The following is a 24,371-nucleotide window of genomic DNA, read 5'->3' on the forward strand; positions in this document are numbered from 1 at the left end:
GCTAAATTCCTGTTGGACTTTGCAGCCAATTTCCTTTCTTGAATTGCTTATCATTGTTCACAATTGTGATTCCATTTAATTGGATTTTTATAAATTTATGTTGTGCCAGTATCTGCAGGATCAGTAGCTTCTCCAGCTGCTCTTGTAAACATGAGCCCTGCACTGTACCTGGAAAGTAAATCCTGGCTTTATTGACATTATTTAGCAACACCCAGAATTTGTGTTAAAACTTTATTGTTAAAACCAACCTAAACTCCTTTGTCCTTATGGGAATCAGATAATTACAAAAGGTCTTTGAAGAAGATATACAGTAAAGCCTCCCTTTTCTGTGTACAGCAGCCCAGAAGGATACTAGAAAAACTAGTGGAACAGATTTCTTGCTGCCAGAGCTGGTCTTCTGATGGCTGGAAGTTCCATTGGTCACTTAATAGGAGCACCAGGAGTGTGTAACTTGGGGTGACAAATTTTCTTCCCTCAAACTGGGGGAGGAAAAGTGTGAGTACAGCTAAAGCTGTCTTGTCTGCAATACTGACAGCACTGTCTGTAGCTGTAACACTGCCACCTGAGGTGAGGCAGCTCTTCATGCAGTTCTTATTTTGTATTTTGTACATGTTGCCTTGCATAGTCAAGGAAATGAGGCATAAAATATAATTGCATGTGACAGAGTGAAAGTGCTTTGCTGTAGTGGGAGTGTAACAGCCTTAGGTTAAACATTGTCTGGTAACTTTGAGCAGGGAGAGTGAGCATCACAAGTCCAGCTCTGTGCTCTCAGCGTGCAGTTTCAGATCAAGTCAGTGGCCAGACCCTGACACTTGTCCAACATGCTGTGCACAAACAGCACAGGCTGTGGGCTTGTCTGCCACAGCCCCTGCTTCACTTAGGCATTATTAGTGAGCTGTCACTAATGCAGTAGACTTCAGGCTGCATTTTCCAAGTATTAATGTATATCTCATGCAAAGAGAGTATGGAGTAGAGACCATGATGAACATGGTCATTAGACCTTATGCTAGTATTTAATCAACATTATAACAATATAAAAACAGTGAAACTATGACTCTCACATTAGAGCCACTTAAAAAAAAGTCAGTTTTTGTCATTGGCCTGATAGAAGTTAGGGTTGAAAGGATTACTTAAGCTACTGTCCAGCAAACAACCTGCTATACTTAAGTCTTGTTGACTTAGCACTTGGCTGGAATATGAAGTATTTCTGCAAAAGCCAGGTAAGTGGTCCTTGATGAAGAGGGTTTATGTACTTAACTGTATGTTGTACTTCACTGTATGGCTGTTTAGCTCTTCTGACCCTAATAGAGCTGATCTTAATATTCCCTCTCTCTATCCTTCTTGTTCTGAAGGGTGGGGAAAAGATCTTTGTGTGTGTTCAGGTAGAAAAGTTTTCTTGTTTCTTATTGGAGTTTGAACCTTTGCTCTAGGATGTTGGAGTTTACTAAATAATGTTACAGTGACATGTAAATATGCTAGTTAACATTCCAATAAGCTAATTTTTTTTCCATATCTTACATATGTGAATCTGCAGACTTGCACTAATGAAGGTATTTAAAATAACTCGGCTACCTTCTGAATGGGAAGCAATAAGAGCTTTACTTTTGCTCTTTGACTTCTGTATTTTGTACTATTTTTACTGCCTGAGGAGGTGAGACAAGGAGCTTGCATGTGGTGACAGCCATCTAGGTCAAAAGGAAGGTTGTCCTTGCCTGGTTTCTGCCCCTGGCTGATATTGTTTGCCTAGGGTAAGACTTCAGATGTGGCATGTGAGAGGAGACCTGTCCCTGGTTTCTGGGAGGGTTAACTATAGGTCTCTCAGGCTGGCTCATTTAATGCTCTTTAGGGACATTGCAGGGGTGCTTTGGATGAAGCCCCTTAATTTAAATCAAGGAAAACACAGGACTGTGTCCCTTATTTTGTACATAATTTCCCCTACAGCCCAGCCACATGCATTCCTTCCCTCTTCCTCTGTGTGCTGCTGCCTCTCTGTTCCCTATTCAAGAGTGATCTGCAAAGTTTAAGTACAAATTATTCCTTTGCTGCATTCAGGCAGAAGTTCCTCTCTTCCAACACAGGGCAGGGTGAGGTGGGGATGATGGTGCTGCACAAGAAGGCAGAGGAATTGGGGAATCTGCTGCAGGTGGAGGCAGTATTGACTCTGCAGCCTGAGCTCAAGCAGCTGCTTCAGGAGCCATATCACAATTGGTTGCCCCAAATCTCCTTAGATGTGGGATATTTGAGGGCCCCCAGGCTGTAGGGCCATGAGAGTGGCTGCCTCTTAAGGCATGTGCATGCCTAAAGTAAGGGGCAGGGAACCAGATCTGAGAGCTGAGTAGGCCAAGGAGCTGCTTGGGAATGGGGCCATGGGGTGGGAGTCTCCTGCCACATTCTTGTGGGGTTGGTGGTGTTCTGCAGAAAGCTGAGAGCAACTGAGAAAAAGGGGACTTGGCAGGCTCCTGTCTTGCTAAGGACTTCTTATCCCTACTGCAGTCTTTAATAATTCAAAGAAGAAAACAACCCCTGCCCTCCTTTTAAGGGATGCCTTACTGTCTCCAGTAAAACACCTACTCTATGCTGACCTAGTTTTTTCTTCAGCATCTCTCAACTGAAAATGTTACTCTGCTGACGGCACTGCAGAAAAAAGCAGCTCTTGGTGCAAGGACACAGCAAGAAGCCTTGAAATGACAGGCTGATAAGCATGCAAAGGTCAGGGCAGCAGGAGCAGAACAGTTCCAAGTGTACCTGCAGGTAGCTGAGAATTCACAGTTTTAGTTCCTGCTAAGTGCTGAGGACAGAAGGAATTATATAAAGCAAAACACATTTACAATGCAGAGGGAAATGGTTCATGTTGGGTCAGATTCTGAGTGGGACTGGATGAACTTATTTTAGTGTCTGCTGATTTTATTAAGTAATGCCTCTTCCCTTCAGAAGATGAGGGCATAAAGGAAGATGAGGGGAAAGGATTCTGCTGTGTATTTGTGTATGAGCTGTGCTATCAAGGTTTTGTGTTGTAACTTGAGGCAGGTGCAATGGCTTTATTGCTCTGCCTTTGGAGGTGCCTCCTGGAGAGCTGCCTGAGGGCAGGCTGGCTCTGTGGCTTTGTGCTGTTTGCTGAATTAATCTGCCATTAAAAGAAAGGGCTCCTGGAAATCTTCTGGGGCTTATTTCACTCTACAGCTGAAGGGTGGGGCCAGCTTAGCCGAAGAGCTGAAACTATTGCCATCACTACTTTGTGAAGCACATTACAGCTCAGGTAGGCTCTGAGTCTGTGTTTTGGTCAAGCAGCAGGTTGGTTCATGCAAAACTAAGTAAAACTAATTTAGACCTTAGACATCTGCATTTCCTTTATAGGCATGAGAAGGGGAGTAATCTGCAATTTGTAGCTTAGCAATGTTGGCCATATAAAATATTTTATTCAAAGAGAAAACATTAGCTCCAACTGTAGCCTTCCTAAAACAAGATGTGAAAAAAATTGCTTTTACTGTAGAATAAACCAGACTAAGATGACAATCTGGTTAAACAAACAGCACTTTAATAAACTAAAATAGTTAGATACTTTATGCTCAAAAATATAATATTTGCAAAAATGAAAAAGTTTAAATAACATACACAAAGTTACAACTGATAAGCAAACCAGGCAATTCAAATACCTAAACAAGATCTAAGCATACCCCTGATATGATGAGGTAATAAGAATAAGTAAAATATCCCTTTGGAATAACACAACATCTAAAGGGAGAAAAAAAGCTTAGACCAGACATATGACAAACCCACTTTTCCCTTTATAATGAACATAAAGCATTGGTGTACTCATTCTATTTTAACAAAGTTTAAGGCTTACAAATATTTTTCCACATTCAAAATGTGTTTCTACTGTTCTGAACTGTGATACTTTTGTATCAAAATGACCACTGCTATGTACTAAAGGGAGTACATTCAGAACTCCAGTATCTGAGAAACCAAATCTCTCCCTCCCCTCTCTGTCCACCTTGCCATTGACTTAACAGTACCAACTATTATTACATCCCTTTACCAAATTCTGTGGAACACTCCATCATGCACATACTCTTACCACTGCACTGCTGCTTCTTGGTTATGTTTAAGATCCCTTTTACAGTGCCAGTGTAAGATGTACATTGATTTTTCTCACTTTCCAGGAGTACACAATGATTGAATGGTTAATGAGTAAACAATTACATAGCAAATGCTGAGCTTGTACAGTTAAGTGCCTATAAAATGGGGAGAAATCTACTTATTCACTCTTTGCAGTATTGGCAGAAAGATCCAAGCCAGGCTGCTTCTGTGATAAACTTCCATTAGCATCTTGCTTCCTCATCTGAGCCCTGTGTACATGAGAAAAGAATAGTTTAATTGTCTGTCCTCCCTAAGATTATATTTTAATTTTTTGCTCAAAAAAGCAGAGCTTTTTGAGATGTCCCAGACAGTTTTACATCTGCTGCTGGTCTACCTAAGCTTCTCTCAAAAGACAGAGGAACAAAAAATAGATGGTGTTACCTGGTTTAACATCAAAGCTGTAGTTAAATGGGGCTGGTGTGTAGGATGGACTGAGCATTTGGATATGCTATGGAAAACAGAAGTCTTCTGGAGCTGGTGGGCAGTGTTGTGGATGTGGCAGCATGCCCTGAAACTGGGCTTTGCACCATGCTTCTGTCACTCTGCTGCCATCTCAGGCAGCTTTGTGTGTCCTCAAGAGCTGTGCAAACACATCTGTGCTGAAGGAGCTAACTGAGGAAGCCTACAAGACAGCAGCTGGGATTTTTCTTCTTGCTCTACCCCATGGCACAGTGATTCTTTCCCTGGCAGGTATTTCAGGGGCCACAGGTGGCACTCCAGCATAGCCTGCTGCTGCTGCCTCCTGCTCTCAGCTGCCTGGCTGAGGCAATGCTGACTGAAACAGGTCTCCAAAGTCCTGAGAGGCACAACTGGCAACTCACACAGTGCACTATCCTACAAAACCTGTTATTTTTATTTTGGCCACACTGTCCTTTTTAAGTGCTCCTCTGCCTCTCCCAAATCTACAATGAATTTTGTTCCCTTACTCTACAAATGCAGGTAAGTAGAGACAGCTGGGTCATCATGAAGGAAAAACTGCAAAAGGTTCAACTCCTACACAAAATTCAACTTGGCAGTAGATTTTAGTGATGTTTAAAGCAATACATTGGAGTGAGACAAAGGTGTATTTTACTGCCTGATGTAATGTTTTGTTAGCACGGTCACATTTAAAGACCATTCGTGTTTCTTCTGTACCAAACAGGAAAAAGGGCATGAATTAATGCTCATTTGAGTACCTATCAATGACCAGACAGCTGCATGCTGCATTTTCAGCCATGAGGGTAGCCCAAGATTCAAAGCATTCAAGAAACATTGGTAAATTAAGCAACAATGGCTCATTTTGAAAAAAAAAAATGAAGCAATGAATGCAGAGTGTGAAATCCAAGCATGGATCAAGGACATCCATACTCACCTTGATGCACACCAGTAGTTGACCAGAGTTGAAAGTGCAACGTAAGAAACACTCAGCACTCCAGAAACTCCCAGGGACAGGGCTCCCAGGCCACACAGCACACACAGGAGGGCTATGCCCCCTATGGCTATGACAACACCTAAAAAACATCACTCTGTTACTTAAGTCTATGTACAAATAGAGGAGCTGACATACTACCATAACCACAATTTAAAACAATTTGGGAAAACTATCTTCCTCACTCATCTGGGTAGCCTCCTTAAAAGCTATGCATGCTCAAGATAACTGGTTTAGGCATATCCTGGTGGCTGGGATTAGAAAGGAAAATAGGATTTCCTCTGTATAGACTACACTTAATTAGATTACTATTCTTGTATTAAGGGTTTTACTACTGCTGAGGCTTAGGGACTACACACAGAAATCCTCAATTGCTAGGACTCAAACTTCCAGAAGGAAAAAATAAAAAGGAAAAAGATAACATGCCTTAAAAGGGAATAGGTAAGTACATCCATGAACGTATACAGTACCTTCCATGACTATCACACCAATACAGGCCATTACAGCTGTTGTAACAACAAAAACCAGGAAAAATCCAACAGGAACAGCTGACACTGCAATAAACATCAGGAGTGATAAGGCAACAAAAGGATGGTCATCTAAATATTGGCCAACACGAGAATTCATAAAGGCAACAACCTGCAGATGAAAGAAAAATGTTTTAGATTTTTTAAAATATCTTGTCACAGATACCTTTCACAGATCACTGCTGCAGTAGTGAACCACAGACAGGGTAGATCTTTTGTCAGTCTGCAGCTGGAATAGTGAGCACCTCTCCCCTCTCTTCAAAAAGCATGAGGCCTTGCTCTACTATCTCAAAGGGTTATGCCAGTAAAACACAAAAATGCAAAACAGGCTTTCCTCTTTCTTGACTGAAGGTGTGGGAGGACAGGCCTTCCCATTGGCCTTACAGTGTTCATTTAAAAAATAGGGAGTGCATTTAAATAAACCAGGGTGTGATATCCTGATAGTTACAAAAGGAAGAGCTTTATAAACATATAAAATTACAATCCAGACCCACATTTGCGTTGCTGTGGATGGTCTGCACCACGGAGTGCCATTGCTTCTGTAGTTCCTGCATTTCTTTAGACATGTTATTAATCCTCAGCCACGACCTCTTCTGAACAGCCAGTTCTCACTCTGCCATCCAACTTCCCTTAAAATTAAGGTACAATTAGTAACAGGCTCATACAGGTGCTTTTTGAAAACGTTTCCTTTGTATAAAAGAGAATGCAGGTTTCAACCAAAGTCTAAATCATTACTTTTACAAAAGCACATCTAATGTAGAGGGCTTGTCCCTGCAAGCTCTTCTGAAACTCCCACAGCCAAGTAGCAAGACACAGGTGACTCTTACCTTCTTCCTTTGTAACATTAACCCTGTGCTTACCTGTCAGGGTATTCACTTACCAGTAAAAACATCACTTCTAACCACTGGCATGGACAATTTGTTGCTAAGGGTTCTGGAAACCAGTAACACACTAATGACACTCATTTCTGTGAGTATCCTTGTGCTCAGCATCGAGAGCATACCCCACACAGCTTCAAAACTCGGCGCATTAAGGCAAAATCTTTCAGACGCTCTGCACATATTGAATTATGTCAGTTTCAGGGAATTTCAGACACATTCAATCTCCCTGAAAATTTCCAGCTGTTGTTGCAGGAGGACCCTTACAAGGGGCAGGTTAAAGGATGCATTTTGCTGTTTGCTACCCCGAGCAGCCAGGGCCCCTGCCGTGCCCCCGCACACACCCGGGCCCTCCCGGGCACACAGTCGCACACTGTCACACTCAGCGGGTGAGCCCCGGCAGCGCCGAGCAGGAGCTGCCCACGGGGCGCGCCCGAGCCCGGGCGTTACCTCCGCCACCGCCCGCGGCCTGCACCGGCACCCAGCACCGCGGCCAGGGCACAGCGCTCACCCCCCGGTCACCGCTGCAGCCACCCCCCCGAACCAGCGCCCCGGCCAACAGCGGCTCCCCGGCGTGTGTCCCCCGCAGGTAATGGGGGACACGGCCCCGCTCCCGCGGCGCTGCCGGGCCGCGGCCTTCCCGCCCAGCCGGGCAGAGCCGGAGCCCGGGCTGGCGGAGCGGGGCGGCGCCGGCCCCGGCAATGTCCCTCTCACCTGCGGCTGCCGCCCGCCGGGCCGCGGCCCCGCTCGGCCGCTCGCCCCCGGCTGCCGGGCCTGCCGGGCTGGGGCAGCGCCGCTCTCCCGCCGCTGTCTCCTCCCCGCGGGGGCCGGGCAGGGCCCGCCTGTGGCGGCGCAGCGCGGCCGTGGCCGTGCAGCGCTCGGATCAGGCTGTAAAAGCCGCTGGTGCTTGCGGCGGTGCCTGATGCCCTCGGGCGTCCTGTCGCGTCCCCCTTGCTGTCCTGCCCTTCACCCCAGCCCTACCTCAGCCGCTCAGTCCGGATACCCTCATGAGTGTCCGTCCTAGAGGTTTGTGTTGGTTTAGGACATGCAGCCTGGAGCTTTTTGGAATGGAGGCCGGGAAATGAGGGTATCTGCGGTCTCCGTGCCGCTGTGGGGGCGCGCAGAGGCTGCTCGGCCCCGGTGGCAGCAGTCGCTCCGTGGGTGTCTGTAGTGCCTCCGTGCCCAGGCTGGCAGGCAGGGAGCTGGGAGTGCTCGGTGGCGCCGTGAGGAGCGCTGGAACAGCCGCTGTGGGACGCCTCACCCGGTTCCGCCACCTGCCCCCGTCCCGGAGGCTGTTCCCACACGGTCCCACCTTGTCCTGCTGCCTCCGGGTGTTTTGGTGCGCACGTGGCAAACCTGTTCGGGGAGATGAGCCGTGTGAGGAGCGATTGCGTTAGGAATTCAGCCGGGTTTTTAGGAAAATCAATGCGGCTGCAGTGCCTCAGGCTTTGGCAGGGACTCTTTTCGGCAGCGATGCTCGCTGAGGTGCGTCCCACGATGGTTGGGCCTGGCTGTTGTCCAGAGCCATCATGAGGGCGTGCACAGGCAAGCCTGAGGTTCAGTGAAGTCCCAGCTTCTGCTACACTGATTTTTTTCATGTTGTAAAGTGCAATCAGAAATGAGTTAAATATTCATGTTTCTCATCCCAGCTTTAATCGTTTAATTGGTGCCACCTATGAGGGTATTACAAAATGGATGTTAACGGTTTCATGATTATTTTTTTAAAGGCAACAAAATAAACAGCGTGTTTCATTTGGAAATTAATGCAAAAAGAGGTTTTATGAAGTATGGGGGGTTAGATTTATCAGACTGTTGGAGCTCTGTGTCTTTGAGGTGCTGATTTCAATGATCTCTGCAGATACCAGGATTTGTGTAGACAGAGGGAATAGAATTTCCATATTAACACATATCTGAACTGTGTGGAGTTTAAAAGCCTAGCACAAGATACCTGCAAGAAGAGGATGGTCAAGGCAAGTGTATTTTGCTTAAGCTGTTACTGTCTTAATCTCATATATTATTAAAGTGCATAGTGGATTGCTATTCCTGGTACACTAGGGTATGTCATAATAAATTTGTTGGTTTGTATACTTTTTAAAAAGTGAACATAGGGAAAACTTACTGGCAGTATTCCAGAGTGACATAACTCAGTGATAATGGCACTATAAAGTTTAATGGAGCTGAGTTTAAAGTATACGGGAGATTTTAAATTTCTGGCTGTTTTCAAGCTGCAGTTTTGAAGATAGTCTCATACTTCTTAGTAAATTATTTTCTTGCTATGCATAATTATCTCTACTGCTAAAAATTCATATATAATCTTCCTCTATACAAAACAACTGGTTTTAATGTTTTTCAAGCAGCAGAGATAAGTTATTCAACTTAGAAGGGCATGCATATATGAGCATCCAAGTTGATGTGCACAGAGGAACAGTAGTTACTCTTAACTGCTGCTTAATTGAGCTTGTCTTCATGCCAGTGTCAGCTCCAATTAGCAGGAAAATACTCATGTTGCAAACCAGCACTGAAGTATTTGGAGATTTGCAGCACACATTACCAAGCAATTAGCAGCAGCAGCAGTGCTGATTTTGTACCCCGCACTGCTGGCCCGTGTTTAAAGAACAGTGGCCAACAACAATGTTCCACTTGTAGATGGTATAAGGGCAAGGCATAAGGAAAGCTGTGCTGGTAACTCAGGGATATCAGCCATTCTTACAGCTCACAGAAAATTAGATGAAAAATAGCAAAGATGATGGGAAAAGGTTTAAAATTAAACTCTTGTTCTGTTGGTAGAAGATGTACAAGGCCCTCTTGAGGGTAGCTATTAAGAGACTATGCTAGATTTCATGTTGGATGGTTGTAATTCCCATTTGTGGAAGAATGTGATGGAAGACTCAGGATGTAGTGATGACTGTGAGTGGGAGGCAAATGTAGACAGGCTTAGAGGAATTGATACTATCCCACCTGCTGTGTTCACATCTTCATGGACTTTGATTCTGAATGTTGGAAAAGTGGTAGAGGTGTTTGGACTCTATTTTTTCCAATTCTTCTTAAGAAAATTTGGGTTTATAAAGCATTTACTGCTCTGGGAGCTCTGTGCAGTGCTTTCATGCAAGAGTTAGGATATCTCAGGTATCTCAGGACTACATTTTTTCATAACTTTTGGAGGTAAAAGGAGCCTGTACAGTTCCTCATTGGTTCCACAACTGAATCTCCCTGACCACAGCTTGGCACAACACTGAAAGGGGCTGTTTCCTCGCTGCTGGGGGAGGAGGGAATTCTGTCTCCAAGCACCAGCTATGCCGTAACTGGGGCAACCAAGCTGGGGACTGAAAGGCAGTGTCAGAGCAGTTCACCAGGCTGTGACAGGCAGAGGGACTGGTAACAAGGACACCTGCAGGTAGTACCTGCCCTTACCCTGCTCACCTGTGCATCCTGTGCATGGGTGAGGCATGCCGGTGTCTCTCTTTTTCTCTTTCCCATTCCTTTTGACTTGGGCTTGTTTTTCTTGGCAATTAATGTGTGGTTCTGCTGTAAAATACAGCTGGGGGGCCCAGGGTCCCTGGGACATTAGAAGAGAACAGGCAGCAGGGAGGAAACTGGTGTTGGAGAAAGTGGGAAGTCTTGCTTGAAGGATATCTGGGGGGAGTTAGAAAGATTAAGGTGAAAAGTGAGCTTGAGAGGAATGGTGAGAAAAAGAGCATGGGGGTTGGAGGAAGAGGGAGCTTATGGCTGTAAACAAGGAATGTGAGAGCTGATTTTTCTTCTTCCTGGCAACTGGGATAGAAGCTGATGGACACCTTGTGTAGTACCTGAAATGAACCTCTTTTTTTCAGTGCATGTAACAAGGATGTTCACACTGAGGAAGAGGACCAAAAAATTCTAAGCAAACAGAAAAATCAAAAGAAAATAAAGCCAACAGAGAGCCCGAGTCTCCTGAGGGTAAGTTCCTTCTGCTGTGACTGTGAAGGATCAATAACTTTGTCAAAATTTCAGATGCAGTTGGCCATTACTGGTGGTTAGTGGTTTGATATTGGAAGAAGGCTTATTAAAAGAGACACGTTTTTGTTAAATATTCTTTGGACTTAATCCTTTATAACATACTTTTTATTAAGGATTTCTTTGTTCAAATATTAGATGTTTGAAATGTTACTTGGCATATAAGTCAGGATTGTTTTAGGATGAACGATGGCTTTTTTAATGACTCTTCTACCTTTAAGAATGAATGAATGGATATCCTAATGAACTGCATCATTTATTAATTTTAAAGTACCCTAAGGCCCAATCCTTTAGTCATTAATCAAGAGGAATTCATGCTCTCTTTAATGAGTTATGTCTGGCAGTGATAATGTCTTTATTTCTGTGTGTGTGCAGGCATGCTGAGGAATACCAAGGAGTTAAATCAAATCAGTCCTTGCTCAAATTTTATTTCTAAATGGACTTTACTTTGCGGAAGGCACAATTTTGTCTGCTAGAAACTAGGTTCCAGCAGCCTTGTTTTTCAGTGATACATCAGAAAGCAATAACCATGTGCTGAAAGTGTGTTAAAATTATTTAAAAAAATTATATCCTATTCAAACATAATTGTATCGGGTAATAACTTCCTCTTCCATGGTGATTTAACTCACTCGTGTTCAGATACAGCACACTTCCACCTCCTTTTTCTCATAGTGTCACTGTGTGTTCAGGAAATTGTTCTTTGGGAATCTCCTAAACAAGTTTAATTTAGGAAACTCAGAACAGACTATGGGTGAGGCTGTGGCCTATACTAAGGAAGGTTGCCATCCAAAAACATTTTAAACACTGTGAGGTTTAAGAATTTTGTGAATATATCCTGACAGAACTTTGTATGGCATCCTGGAGGCCATGTCAAAGTATTGTCACCTTGAAGAGGTGAAACATAGTCCTAAAACGTGTCAGATATCCTGACATTTGTAGTACAACACTTTGCAGAGTACTTGTGACCAATTTGTTCTCCCAGCACCATCCTGGTAATAGCTTCTTCTATAATTGGCTCCTTGTAGACATTAAAAAAATCTAGAGGGTTTTTTTCCCCTCCCCAGTAATAGAGTTCACACAACTTGGACTGATTCATTGTCAATTTGTCAGTCTGGTAGGATTTAACATTCTAATGTCCAGAGTTTGTACTGTTACAAACATGTGGAGTTTTTAGTATAGTTTAAAGTATTTGACTAATTTTAAGCAGTTTTCAGGGATATAAAAATAAGATTGTTTTTAAACTGGCATTTACTGGTGTTTAGAAGTTTTATAAAATGACTGCAAAAAACATGTTTTGATGAGGAGCCCACCACAAAGAATGGCTGTTTCCTTAAAATTCAAAAAGCTGCCATATGGAATTTTCGATGAAAACTGAAGGACTCTGTTTCTTCTTCATGAATCTTTTTTGAAACAGAGTATTTCATAAACATCTTTGAAGTCGCTTTTCACTTCTGTCTAGTCTGGAAACAATTCCATGTGCAATATGAGTCGTCGAAAGCAGTCAGTGAAATTACCGTTCCAGCGCACAACTTCATTTGCTTCTGCTTCAGATGAAACTCCAGACTTGTATGAGGTATGTGCTCTCTCCCCTGCTGCCAGGGTATGCACACATTCCATGAGCTGGCAAATTCCCATTCTTTGCAGTGGGGTTTGGTGGGTATGGTGGTACTAGGTCAAAGGTTGAACTTGATGGCCTTGGAGATCTTTTCCAGCCTTAATGAACCAATGATTCCAACTATATTCATTGTATCTCTTGTACTTTTATCTCTGAGGGTATTTTGAGACTTGCATCCCACTTGCCTGTGAGCTATCTTGGTAAAGTTCAGACATCAGGACTGATGAAAAGTCCATCAATAAGTCCATCAGAAAACATGGAATGAACAGACAAAAGAAACCTATTACAAATCCTTACTGTGATGTGAAAGAAAGACAAGAGCTGAATTTGTTAACTTGTACTATTCTTCAGCTGTTCCAAGGACTGAGTGTTCAAAGTAGATAGGTAATTAACAGAGGCCTAAGGAATAGGAATTTTCTAAATCTAAGCAAATAGAAGAAGAAAAGAAGCAAGATAGAGATGTGGGGAGAGTAGAAAGAACTAGATAATGTACCTTCCTCTCTTATTTATAAAAAAATACCTTGATTATGCAAAAAAAAACCCCAAACCCTGAGTATGACTGAAGTGTTCTGTAAAATTATCCTTATTCATGTGGAGAGCACAGTGATCTAAAAATGAATGGATGGTCAAATGCCTGTCTGACCTATGTATTTGGTTTTTGTACTAATTGATGTTTAATCCTGTTCTAGCCCTAAGAAGGCTTTTTAAATTTCTGTGCTTTGTAAAACTTTTCCTTTTGTTTTTCCAATTTCAGCTTATTCTAGAGAAAAGTCGTTATCCTCCTTTGATGCAGGAGACGTCGTGGACTTTGGCAGCTCCCTTCAAAGAACAGCCGCACTACCGAAGCCCCAGTGACTCCATAGCTAATAACTACACTCTTACTGCACGGGATTTAAAATTAAAACATATTAAAAAAATGAAGTCCTTTTCAATGATAGAGATATCACAGCCTTCACTGTGTATCCATATTTGAATGTGTTTATAAGTTCAGAGTCAGTATAGACAAATTTGCCAATACATGCATAACTTCAATAAATGTTTCACATTTACTAGTTAGGTTCATCCCTCCAAATAATCACATACAGTGCTTCTCTGTGACATTGTATTTTTTTCTTGTTTCATTATGTGATTAATTATCTTAGCTCTGTTTTTCACCAGTATGAAATATCTTATTTGAAAATTATGTCTCTGTGATTTTTCTTAACTGAGATTTAAAACTGCAGGGAAAAAGAGGCGATGGAGTTCTGACAGGTAATGTACTGTAATGGTTTAAAGATACAGATTATTACAGTAAATCTGGTTTCAGTTGTGATTTAATATTTTTTTTACTGAATGCTGTGTTAAGCATCCAAGCATGAGAAGGTAAGGCCCCACAAAAAATGTACCTGCATCAAGACTGGCTTTTGAGTCACAAGATTTTAATAAGATAATCACATGAAAATACATTATGATATTGGGCAACCTAAATAACTGTTCTAGTATGTCTGACTCTGATAGAACTGCTCATAAAATACTGCCTCTCTGAGTGATACTGGGCAGTTGTAAGGTTTGCATGCTTGCATCCTTTATGTTAAAGTAGTATATTATACTATGCAATTTTAATGAGAGTTTTTTATTGAATAATTGAAATACTTCCATAGGTCATACTTGTCCTCAGTGTAGCACAAGTGGTTTATATAATCTGTGTCATACATTACTGCTTCTTTATTGACTAAACTTGTATTCTTTTTTTCAAAAGTTCTTTGTTAAAGAGTGTGAGTCGCATTTCACTGAGTGTACCTGCTCATACACCAGACCTGCATGTCATAAATTACACAAACAACCAGCCACTGACCCCAGAAGAACAATTTGCTCTCATGGATTTACATGAGAAGGAGATAAGTAAGCGAGAAAAGATACCTTCAAGTGATGATTTAGAGGTATTTATATAATTTCTTTTTAAGATGAAAGTAGCAGCAGTAATCATCTGAAAGATATCTAGAAACTGTTTACTGAAAGGAAGCTGAGAAAAGCAGGCGGTACATGAGGATTAGGAGATGCAAATACTCAGTATAGCAAACTGCTGTTAAATATTGTCAACTCTTTCATTTGTAGCTACTCTGATTTTTGTAAAGGCATTGCAAGTTAAGTATCTTCCCAAATTTTTAACTTATCATGTTGTTCTCTAGTACTTTTTTGATCAGTAAGTTAATATGCTGAACTGAGTTCCAGTGGTCTATGTGCTTGCATCAACACCAGTGGAATGTTGTAAAAGATGTCAGTGCTTTAAAAGGAGCATAGATAGATACCCAAAAACCATTCTATTCAAACATCTTTCAATTACAGAAAAGTGATAGAAAAAGCTAAAAATACTTTGTAGTAATTAATTATCTATCACAAAATTCATACAATAAGTGTAATCTTTTAAACATTTTTTAGCGGTACTGTCACTACATCCATAATGGAGTGCGAGAAGACATGCTGGCACCTCAGGATAAGGAAGTGGTGAAAAAAATTTTAAAACCTTTTCCAATTCACATTTTTCCTGGCCCAGAGCCGGAGGAATACCTGGCACGTTTAAAAGGAGAGATTAGGAATGATTATCGTATCAGCATCATGAAAGCCATTGGTAAGACTCACAATCTCTGAGCAGTTCTAACTGTGTAGACATTTACTGCACTTTGAAAACAAATCTTCTATTCTTAGCATTCCATGGAGAATTCCTTTGGGGTCAATAGAACTACAGTAGATCTCAGAAAGAAAATAACCTGTGATCATGCTATATGGCATTCAACAATTTCAACAAATATCTATTTATGAAAACTTACATCAGGTGGAGAGATGGAATGAAAAATTGTTTCTCCTGTCTCCTATTTTTAGAGTCTGGACCAATTATCTTTTCTTTTCCTCCTTTAATATTTCTAGAGTTAAACTTGTGATTTGTTTATTGTGGTGTAATTTATGCTAAAAACATACAAATAACTGTATGACTATATTAGTTTTAAATGTGCAGAATTCTACTTCTTCCTGAACTATGAAGATACAGTAGTTTTGAATGTAGGTTTTGGCTACATATGCAGTCTAACCTTGATATATATGATTTGTTCTAGTTGATTATATCTTGTTGGATCCAGCTGAGAGGAAGAGACTTTCTATTCAAAGCACCCCACGCCCTTTTCCCCGGAGAATTATCTGTGCACCAGTCCCATGGCACAGCTCTTACGAAGAATCAAAAAGTTGGAATGAAAGCAATCTGTTCATAGTGAATTCAATGATGCCTGTTTTGCAAGAGCTCTGGCTTTCTCAGTAAGATGGCTTGTTCATTGGACCTTAATGAAATGTAGCATGTTTTTATTTAATGATTTGCTTAGAGTGCATCTGCTGACTTCTCTACAGACAATCCTGGGGGAGCCACTAGATAGAAAGGGGTGAAATATGTCTATTTTCTAAATAGTTCCTGTTTTTTGAGCCTCTAAGAATTTCAGCATAAAATGATTGTTTCCTGCAATCACTGAATGAACATGTTTTACATGATATGAAAAGATCATCCCCTTTGTTAAAAGGTGCTATGCCTAAATTAAGATCCAGTGCTGAAGTAAATGATGATTTGGAATTCTCATCCTGGTTTCTGTTATGAACGAAATTAATTCTTAAAACTGAGTATCTTTCAAATATTTGTAGTTGAATTTGCCCTGGGGACACTTGAAAATTGAGATGTGTTATCTTAGGAAGATAATATGGTTGTTAGTAAATCTGAGAGCTGGTTTTGCATTTAAGAAACATTTACAGGAATTTAAGCTTGTGTGTTACATACTGTGATATTTGCCATGCTGCTGAAATCTCAATTTTTTTCCCCATAGAGTAGTCAGGATAGCTACTTAATAATATGGAATAGAAGCAGTTGGTTTCATTCTGTATGTTCTTTAAGGACTGGATACACCAATGAATCTAGGAAAAGGAGAAAGCAATTTTAGCAAAGAATTAGGAGTTTTAAATACAGCAAGTACAACAAAAATTTATGCAACTCTTTATGTTTGTTGATAAAAAACCCAGTCAGGAATGCACTTGTTGCATAGCTTGGCGATGGAGTGATACTTACAAATGAAATTACATTTTTAGTGTTTCTAACACACTTGAGACCTTCCTGACTATATTTCATGGATGTTTTTTTTTTTTTTAAACATTATTCCCTGAGGATCTGCTGTGTGTTCCCCTCCCCTAGGTACAGCCACCTGCGCTTTGTTCGCACTGCAGAGGTGCTCTGTGGCCGCCTGCCGCTGCTGCCCACGGAGTTCGAGGGCATCGTTCGGAGGCACTGCCTGGAAGCTCGGGATATCCTTCAGCACAAGTCAGTGCCAGCTCTGGTAGCTGTAGATAAATAGAATATCTCAGGGTCTGACCTACATCAAGGCCCATTATTAAAACAGATCTTCGACAGAGATGACGGCAGCCCCAGCCAAAGGGTGCCAAAGCAAAGCAGGGAATAGCCCTCAGAGGTGTAAACACTGGGACACTGTCAGAGCTTTTGGAGCTGCAGGAGTGCTTGTGCAAGAATAAATAGTAATAAACTATGAATAAATGGAGACTGGAATTCAGAAGGTTTCTGGCCATGAGAGGAGTGGAGTCTATATCTGTAAAAATGATGATGGAAAATCTTTTTTTTAAATTACAGAAATCAGTCAATTTAAGAAAGAGAATATATGAGATACATGATGGAAAGTATTTCTATTCTGCTGCCTGAGATATCTTACAAACTTGTTTCTCATTTAATGCTAATAATTGAATATTGTTTCACAATCAATAAAACAATATAATTTACTATTGTTTTTTCTATTACTATTAATTTAAACAAATCATAGTGGTCCATTATAATAAGCATCCTTAGCTTTAAAACTCAGGTTTCCTCTAAGTCCTGGCAGGTATAGTTTTGTTTGATATCTAAGAAGTCTCTTCTAGCCCTTTGGATTTTACTCATTCTTTGGGTGATTTCTGAGTTTAGATTTTGTTGCAAGGAGCAAAGTAAGACTAACAAACCTTTAAAAACTTTGTATTATTTCATTGTAGGTGGATTCCAACTTGTGCATCTATTTTTATTGATAAGAAAAATATATGGCTTCCTTTTGCTCCTCAAAGGGACTCGGATTCCTCTAAGAAAGTTGAAAGCTATTTTAGCTCCGTGGCAGCTCTAATGTCATTACAATTGCGTGAAATGGTTATTAACTCATTAGAAGATCTTCTTGCATTTTTTATGATCCACAAGGTATGTGCTTTTAGGTATATGTATAGTTTTCTGTCTTACATGGAGATAGTTCATATAACCATAAAATCCTAGTGCTCTTTGAAGGGTAAAATGTCCCAAATGGCTCTTGCCTCCATAAAAAAAATGTCTGTATCCTTCAAAGGCTTGTTCTATACTCAGTGGATTTTTTGCATCGTCAAGAACTGCTTGTATGATCTTCATTTTATTCCTATAGCTCACTTCTTTGTAAATTTTCCCTTCTTTTCCCTAAGGGTGGCAATGACTTTGAAGAGCCATATCAAGGAATGCAGTTCTTCCTATCTCAGATACTCATAGTGAAGCTCTGTGTGAAAGAGCCTGATATTGTCTTTGAACCACCTTTGCCAGCATGTTGGGATTTAATCAGTCATTGCTTCCAGAAGATCCTGCAGAGTTCTGAGGAGCTCCCAAAGGTGCTGGATAAGTTATAGCTGCATACAAAATACAATATTTATAACAACTAGCTATAATATAAAAAGTTATGAATGAGGCTGAAGACTGACATAGAAGATAAAGATGAGGATTGTGAATCATGAACTGTACAAGCCTTTTGGTTATAGAAGACATTTTTCAGATTCAGGTTATATTGAGGCACTGCTTTGATTTTCATATAGTTTTCTCACTATGAGTAACCAAGTGTTAATTATGGATCAGAGCAGTTTCACATTGCACTATTTTTACCAAATAGTGATTCTTTTAAATGTGGTAGGGGAATGGGTAATAGAATACTTTTTAAAAATTTATTTTGCTATTCTGTGTCTTGTTACAGTGTTTGTAATGATTTCCTTTAGGTAGAGAAAATTCTATTTCCGGAATTACAAAGACGTGATCTCACTCTTAATACAGTCAAGCCACAAGAGTCATTGTTTTTAGAGTATATAAACAAACTTGAAAAGATCTATGAAAGCAACATAGTTGGTCCACAGAAGTAAGTTTTGGCTGGTAACTCCATTGCCCTTCCAAACCCTCAGTTTCATAGCACTGTCCATTTGACTAAATAGAAAATTTGAGTGTATTTTATGTTTCTTTCTATAGAGAAACCTTGCATCAGAAACTTATGTTTGTTTTTGTGGTCTTCTGTGTTTAAGGTATTTAAATGTGTACAAGAAGTACAGCAATCTTTTGAACAACAAATCACGGCAAGATGTCTCAAAATTTTTGGAAAAAGCTCCTTCTTTAGATGCTTTAACTGAGGTAATGTGTTCCTGACAAGTGCAGCATGTCCATACAGCTGCTAAAACATCACACATGACTTCCTAACTTATTGCCTCAAGAACAAATCACTTATTTCACACTTGGGAATACTAGGGAGTGCTCAATTTATATAGCCCCTTACTTTAGGGCTGCTGTGCAAGTGTAGGTGGAGGTTTCTTTATAACCTTCTTCTGTCAGTTTTGTTGTTCTTTCTTAGCAGAAAGGCTGCCCAGAGTATTTGGTCAATCTGCAGCTTGCTTGTCTTTTAAATGTTTTGTCCTCAGTCAGCCCTGACTATTCTTCCCTTTGCATCCCTGAGTTAGAATATGGATAAATGCTTCCCTAAGGCAGCTTGGGGTCTTCCCTACTATGGCAAATTACTGTGCAAAGCTTTCAGCCCTGGAATCTGTGGATAAGTTCAGGTCTCTGGAAAGATAAAAATGACTTTTCCTTCTTCTGTTTATAATAAATGATCCAGTTTGTTGGATGGAAACTATTAGTTGTGTCAGATTTTTCAGCTGTAGACTTTCAGGAAAAATAACAGATTTATTATATTCTGTTCTTAGAAGATTGACAGCTTCACAAAACTGAAAGGAGAGATTGCTTCTATGGATATCACTGTTCCTCTGGCCATGTTCTGTCTGGATGCTCTACAACTGAATGAGGAACTCTGCAGTCGGACCCAGAATCTCAAAGACACATTGATTGAATTTGAAGTGATGGAAAACAGGCGGTTGAATCAAAGGTACCTGTTTGCATGGGTGCTTCTTGGTGTCTGCCTGCATTGCTGCTCTATGTCTGTATATATATGAGATAACTTTACTCATCTGCTGGGGCTTTTAGTGCTGACCAGACAAGTGCAAGATGGGCAGCCTGGCTGAGCAGGGAACTTTGGATAGAACTCACAGGGGGAAAAAAAAGTTCAATGTATGAAGAAATCTAATTTTTTTTTTTCAAAGACAAAATCATTTTACTAGCTCTTGCCTCTCTCTTCATTTACAATCCCAGTGATATGTCTGTTCTTTTTTTTGTTGAAGAATTTGTGATGACTTTGACTTTATTGCAAAGAGAATGAGTGAGGTGCCTCAGAGCACTGAACAGCTAGTGGAATCTGAAGCATTCTTAAAGAAATCCAGTGATGTTACTGTTATTAAACTGAAAAAGGATCTTGAAAAAGCAGCACAAAGGCTGCAAGTCCTCATGGACTATGCTGATCTCTCTGGTATGTCTAACTACAGAATATAAAATTTCCATATGAGAATATTTATATATAAATAATGAGCTTTGCGTGCCTAAATGTTGCATCTTCTAGGGTGCTAGTGGAAAGTTCCAAAAGAGATAGAAAATAAATAAAAAGAATTGAGTAGAGGCCAAAATGTACCAGTGCAGCAAGGGATGCTAGAGGAATGGCACATATACAGAGCTTTTTGACCTGTTTTAGGTATTATTAGGTCAATATTCTGTAATCTGACCAAATGATGTTACACCTCTGTGTTATTAAATAAAAATTCTCCACATAAAAGCCATCCAAAAAGCCATGTCCAAAGGCTCTATGACAGCATGTTGAAAGTGTGACAACTTGCATCTCTGCAGCTGAGGATTAGATCAGAACAGGCCTTTAGTTGCTTTGCTGTCATGGTTTGCTGTTTTTAGTTAATATGAAGGCTGTTCTCTAAGATTGAGGATACATCTGGAGTAGTTACTTTTAGTTTGTGTTTTTATCCAAAGCAAAAATGTAATTCACAGATGCAGTTTGTTATTTGCTGCACCTAAAAAGGGAGAGCAGTTAAATGAATGCAGACCTCTTTTAGTGTCAGGACAATACTGTTTCCTTGAGCAGAATACACCTTGGATCAGACAATGATAGAAATAACAAGGATATTTCATGTTTATTAGACTTCATTTGTGATGAAAATTAGGATGCCTATGGAAGCCAGGACAATTTTCTGTTACATTTTGGACTGGAGTGTTTGCAATTAAGTATTTGATAATCACATTTTCTCTGTAGCTGGGTTTATAAACATGTGTCCTACATTAGTTATAATGACCTAAGTGCACTGAGCAAACAAACAAGTATGAATATGGAGACGTGTGCTCACCTTGTAGTTGTGATGCTCTAGCTTTTGTGAATAATTTAGCATTTACAGATTGAGGACTAGAAATGGTTTAAACATTTTTTCAACTTTTGTAGGTATAATATACATTTAGTTAGGAGTGGTCTCGCTGTGTGTAGTTGAATGGAATTGATATTCTGGAATACCTGTTCTCACTAACTGTCTCTGCCTAGCTAACATCTTATTTAGGTAATTTCACATTCTTAACTTGATTTTACAGTTTTGCTGTCAATCAAACTTGTTTTAGGGAAGAGTTTCTTTGCAGTAAAGATAATCCAGCCACCAGTTTCTTTGCTTATTCCTAAATATAGTTTAACTATTTGCTTGTTAGTAGCTATTCTATTATATAATAACCATTCTATTAAATCATTGATTAAAGGGTATTTTCTTAAAGGTGACTATATTTTTTATTTTAGATGAGGACATAAACCTGAACAGCACAGTTTTCCTTTGGCTTGATGAGATAAAGAAAATATTTGAAAACACTAAAAATATGTTGAATGACAGGAGGGCTGAGGTGGAGAGGGCATTGTTTGAAAGGTATGCTGTTAAGTAATTTTTTTTCACTGGGTATTTTTAAAGAAAAAAAAAAATCTCAGTATGAGTAGAAGGGAGATAATTTCAAAGAAGGAAAACTTAAAAGAAACCTGAGAAAGTAAGGAATAAATCTAGCTTGTAGTATTATGGAGATTTCTGAAAATTACTATTGATAAGGGTGGATTTGAGTATCCCTACACTTCAATAGATCTGAAAGGAGGAATGGAGGATTGGTCCAGAATATTCATAATTTTGTGTTGATATATTGATTAGTACAGCAGTACACATAGTTTTGTTACATTGTTTTCACTCTTCCTTTATTTTCTCCAGGTAGTAGAGGTAGCAAATGTAAGTAAAGTAAATCAATTGTGAGGGTTGAAAATGAGCCTTGAATTCTAATCCTGTGAACTGCATAATATTGATATAAGTGATTAGTGAGCTGTCACTGGCATCTGTGTTTGAATCAGATTTCATGTGACAGTGCCTGTTGTAATTAATAAAATAAATGAAGCCTGAAAAGGAATGAATGAAACACAACATCATATTACCTTAGCTATCTTTATCTTAGGTGTTCTCAGTTTAAGGAAATTCTTGAAGTTTATAATAAAGACTTAGAAAGCTTCAAAAAGCGGGGAGATATTGTGACTGCAGAAGAATTGAGGAAGAATACTCAGATGTTGGAAAAGTTAAATAAGAATATAGCTGATGCTCTGGCAGAATTTGAGGTTAGTATTTATTAATTGAGTATGGAGTGGGTTACAATGCGCTGGATGAGCAAAAGTTTGGTTCCTGCTCTGATTTTTTTTCAGTGTTCTGGCCATATATTGTTAAGATGGCTTTAAAATTTCCAAATTCACCAAGATGTGGCAAATATCTTCATGTGCCTATATGCTGGTTTGTCCCAACTACTGACTTGAACAGCAAATTTTGGGGAAAAGTATTTCAGGGACTTTTAAAAATTGAAATAATGAATTTCAGTGTTTCCAAGCAGTCAGTAGTACCAAGATGCTATCTAGAGAAAACAATTCTTCTGGCAGTGTTGGCAGAGGCAGAATGTAAGGGAGCTGGCATTTTTCCTGAATCATGATTTGTGTACTGTAGCTGTGTTTTCAGCCCCTCTGCTTGTTCTCTAATTAAACCCAAATGTATTTCAACTGTTTGTACGATTTCTATTTAACACTGATAGGCATTAAATATACATTTTAACACATAACATGAATTTCAAATGCTAAAAAACAAACTGGAGACCAAGATGTCTAGATTTTATTTAGGGCTCTCCAACTTACTGTATCATCCTAAGTTGAACAGTTTGTCTCAGCTGTGACTCTGCTGGGAAATTAGAAGGGCTGTCTTTGAGAGATCCCACAGGCATTGTGAGGCTTAATTAATCTTCTAAATCACAGTGAGAGAATGAAATTTCTCCATATATGGAGCCATAAGGGTCAAGATTTTAATTAAGTCCCACTCAAAAGAAAAAAATGGAACCAATTAATTGAGTTTAGAATTTAAATAAACTGGTAGTCCTGCACATCAACACTATTAATCTGATTTAAATGCATCTAGTATATTTAATTAGTGTGAGTTTACAGCATGGATATGCTGTTATAGGTAGATCAGAAGAACTGATTAAGCCCAAGTTTCTTAATACATGATTGCAATGAGAGGTGTATCCACACGATTTAAATGACATGACAATTAGCTCAGTCAATGTATGAATTTAAATACTATCTTAGAATATGAATCTTTATGTTTTTTCTGCCTGCAGCTCATATTGAATGATTACAAGTTTTATGAAAGGCCTGTTAGCATTATAAAAGCACAGACTCAGTACTCAATCTGAATTCAGTGTCTACATTTCAGACAGCATTTCTCTGTGCTTCACCTCCCTACCTGTAAAATGAAGACAACAATACTTTTACAAAATCTAAATCTTTGCACATTGATTTTTACTGTAAAATCTTTTGGATGAAGACAATATCTTACCATGAATAAACACAGCAATGAACACCTGTTTTGGTGGGAGCTCCCAGATAATTCTGTAAAAGAAAAAATTTAATCACAAGTTTAAAAAAAATCCTAAAAGCCTCTCTAGCTGAGGGGCTTACATTTGAATTTCACTGTGGATTGGAAACTTGTGAGCCTTGTTTCACTGAATTCCATGGTACATTATTGTATTCTAAAATGGATTTGGATTTTAAAATTTATTTGAGTAGTAAAAGATACCCTCAAATACTGAGTTAACCATTGGACTTGATCTTAGAAGGATTTAGGTTGGAAAATACCTCTATGATTCTGTGAAAGGACCAGGGGAATTTTCAAGAACACTGTTACTTAATGCACCTAAAATCCACAGGCCTATATTAACAGATCTGTGACACGTCAAATAATTGTGTATTGTCTGTTCAGAAGTTTAAACAACAATAGGAATTTTTGATGGGAATAACATACTTTTCTTTTTCCCCCTAAAGGGTATTACTTATGAAGAAGGTTTGCTTGGGCAGGAGAAGAGTCAATTTCCTCTCTTGCAATCTATAATTACAACCAAAGAACCTTATGAGCAGCTTTGGGTAACAGCATATGCTTTCCATATCAAATCTGAGGAATGGATGAATGGTGAGGCTTTGATGTTCATTTGAAGAAACGTGTTATTTGCAGTTAGTTAAGTAGATGCTGAGAGGGTTGATTAGTCATGAGAAAATAATTTTAAGGAA

General features: G+C 39.8%; 2 protein-coding genes across 4 annotated transcripts in view; one reads left to right on the forward strand and one right to left on the reverse strand.

Annotated features, from left to right (window-relative positions):
* Nucleotides 1–3,515: 3,515 nt before the first annotated feature.
* Nucleotides 3,516–8,150, reverse strand: LDAF1 (lipid droplet assembly factor 1). Of its 3 annotated transcripts, none has more exons than XM_059484664.1 (5): nt 7,932–8,150; nt 6,567–6,701; nt 6,016–6,184; nt 5,489–5,627; nt 3,516–4,346 (listed from the first exon to the last, which is right to left on the reverse strand). In XM_059484664.1, the coding sequence occupies exons 2-5, from the start codon at nt 6,636–6,638 to the stop codon at nt 4,256–4,258; spliced, it is 471 nt and encodes a 156-aa protein (XP_059340647.1). In that variant the 5' UTR covers nt 6,639–6,701; nt 7,932–8,150; the 3' UTR covers nt 3,516–4,255. The 3 variants fall into 3 exon arrangements, with proteins under 3 accessions (XP_059340647.1, XP_059340646.1, XP_059340645.1); XM_059484663.1 differs by lacking the exon at nt 7,932–8,150 and adding an exon at nt 7,665–7,802 and having other exon boundaries at nt 6,567–6,696; XM_059484662.1 differs by lacking the exon at nt 7,932–8,150 and adding an exon at nt 7,665–7,781.
* A 2,641-nt stretch (nt 8,151–10,791) lies between these two features.
* DNAH3 (dynein axonemal heavy chain 3) overlaps nt 10,792–24,371 on the forward strand; it is a 51,354-nt gene continuing 37,774 nt past the window's right edge. Inside the window, exons 1-17 of the mRNA XM_059484197.1 lie at nt 10,792–10,886; nt 12,358–12,516; nt 13,313–13,517; nt 13,782–13,809; nt 14,297–14,477; nt 14,977–15,166; nt 15,648–15,843; nt 16,760–16,885; nt 17,602–17,797; nt 18,049–18,228; nt 18,607–18,743; nt 18,904–19,009; nt 19,576–19,754; nt 20,047–20,231; nt 21,540–21,663; nt 22,229–22,385; nt 24,129–24,273. Of these exons, the coding sequence (XP_059340180.1) occupies nt 12,418–12,516; nt 13,313–13,517; nt 13,782–13,809; nt 14,297–14,477; nt 14,977–15,166; nt 15,648–15,843; nt 16,760–16,885; nt 17,602–17,797; nt 18,049–18,228; nt 18,607–18,743; nt 18,904–19,009; nt 19,576–19,754; nt 20,047–20,231; nt 21,540–21,663; nt 22,229–22,385; nt 24,129–24,273 (2,434 nt within the window). The 5' untranslated portion in view covers nt 10,792–10,886; nt 12,358–12,417. The remainder of the gene's footprint in view (nt 10,887–12,357; nt 12,517–13,312; nt 13,518–13,781; nt 13,810–14,296; nt 14,478–14,976; nt 15,167–15,647; nt 15,844–16,759; nt 16,886–17,601; nt 17,798–18,048; nt 18,229–18,606; nt 18,744–18,903; nt 19,010–19,575; nt 19,755–20,046; nt 20,232–21,539; nt 21,664–22,228; nt 22,386–24,128; nt 24,274–24,371) is intronic.

Source organism: Ammospiza nelsoni, chromosome 17 (genome assembly GCF_027579445.1).
Source record: "Ammospiza nelsoni isolate bAmmNel1 chromosome 17, bAmmNel1.pri, whole genome shotgun sequence".
Lineage (NCBI taxonomy): Eukaryota > Metazoa > Chordata > Aves > Passeriformes > Passerellidae > Ammospiza > Ammospiza nelsoni.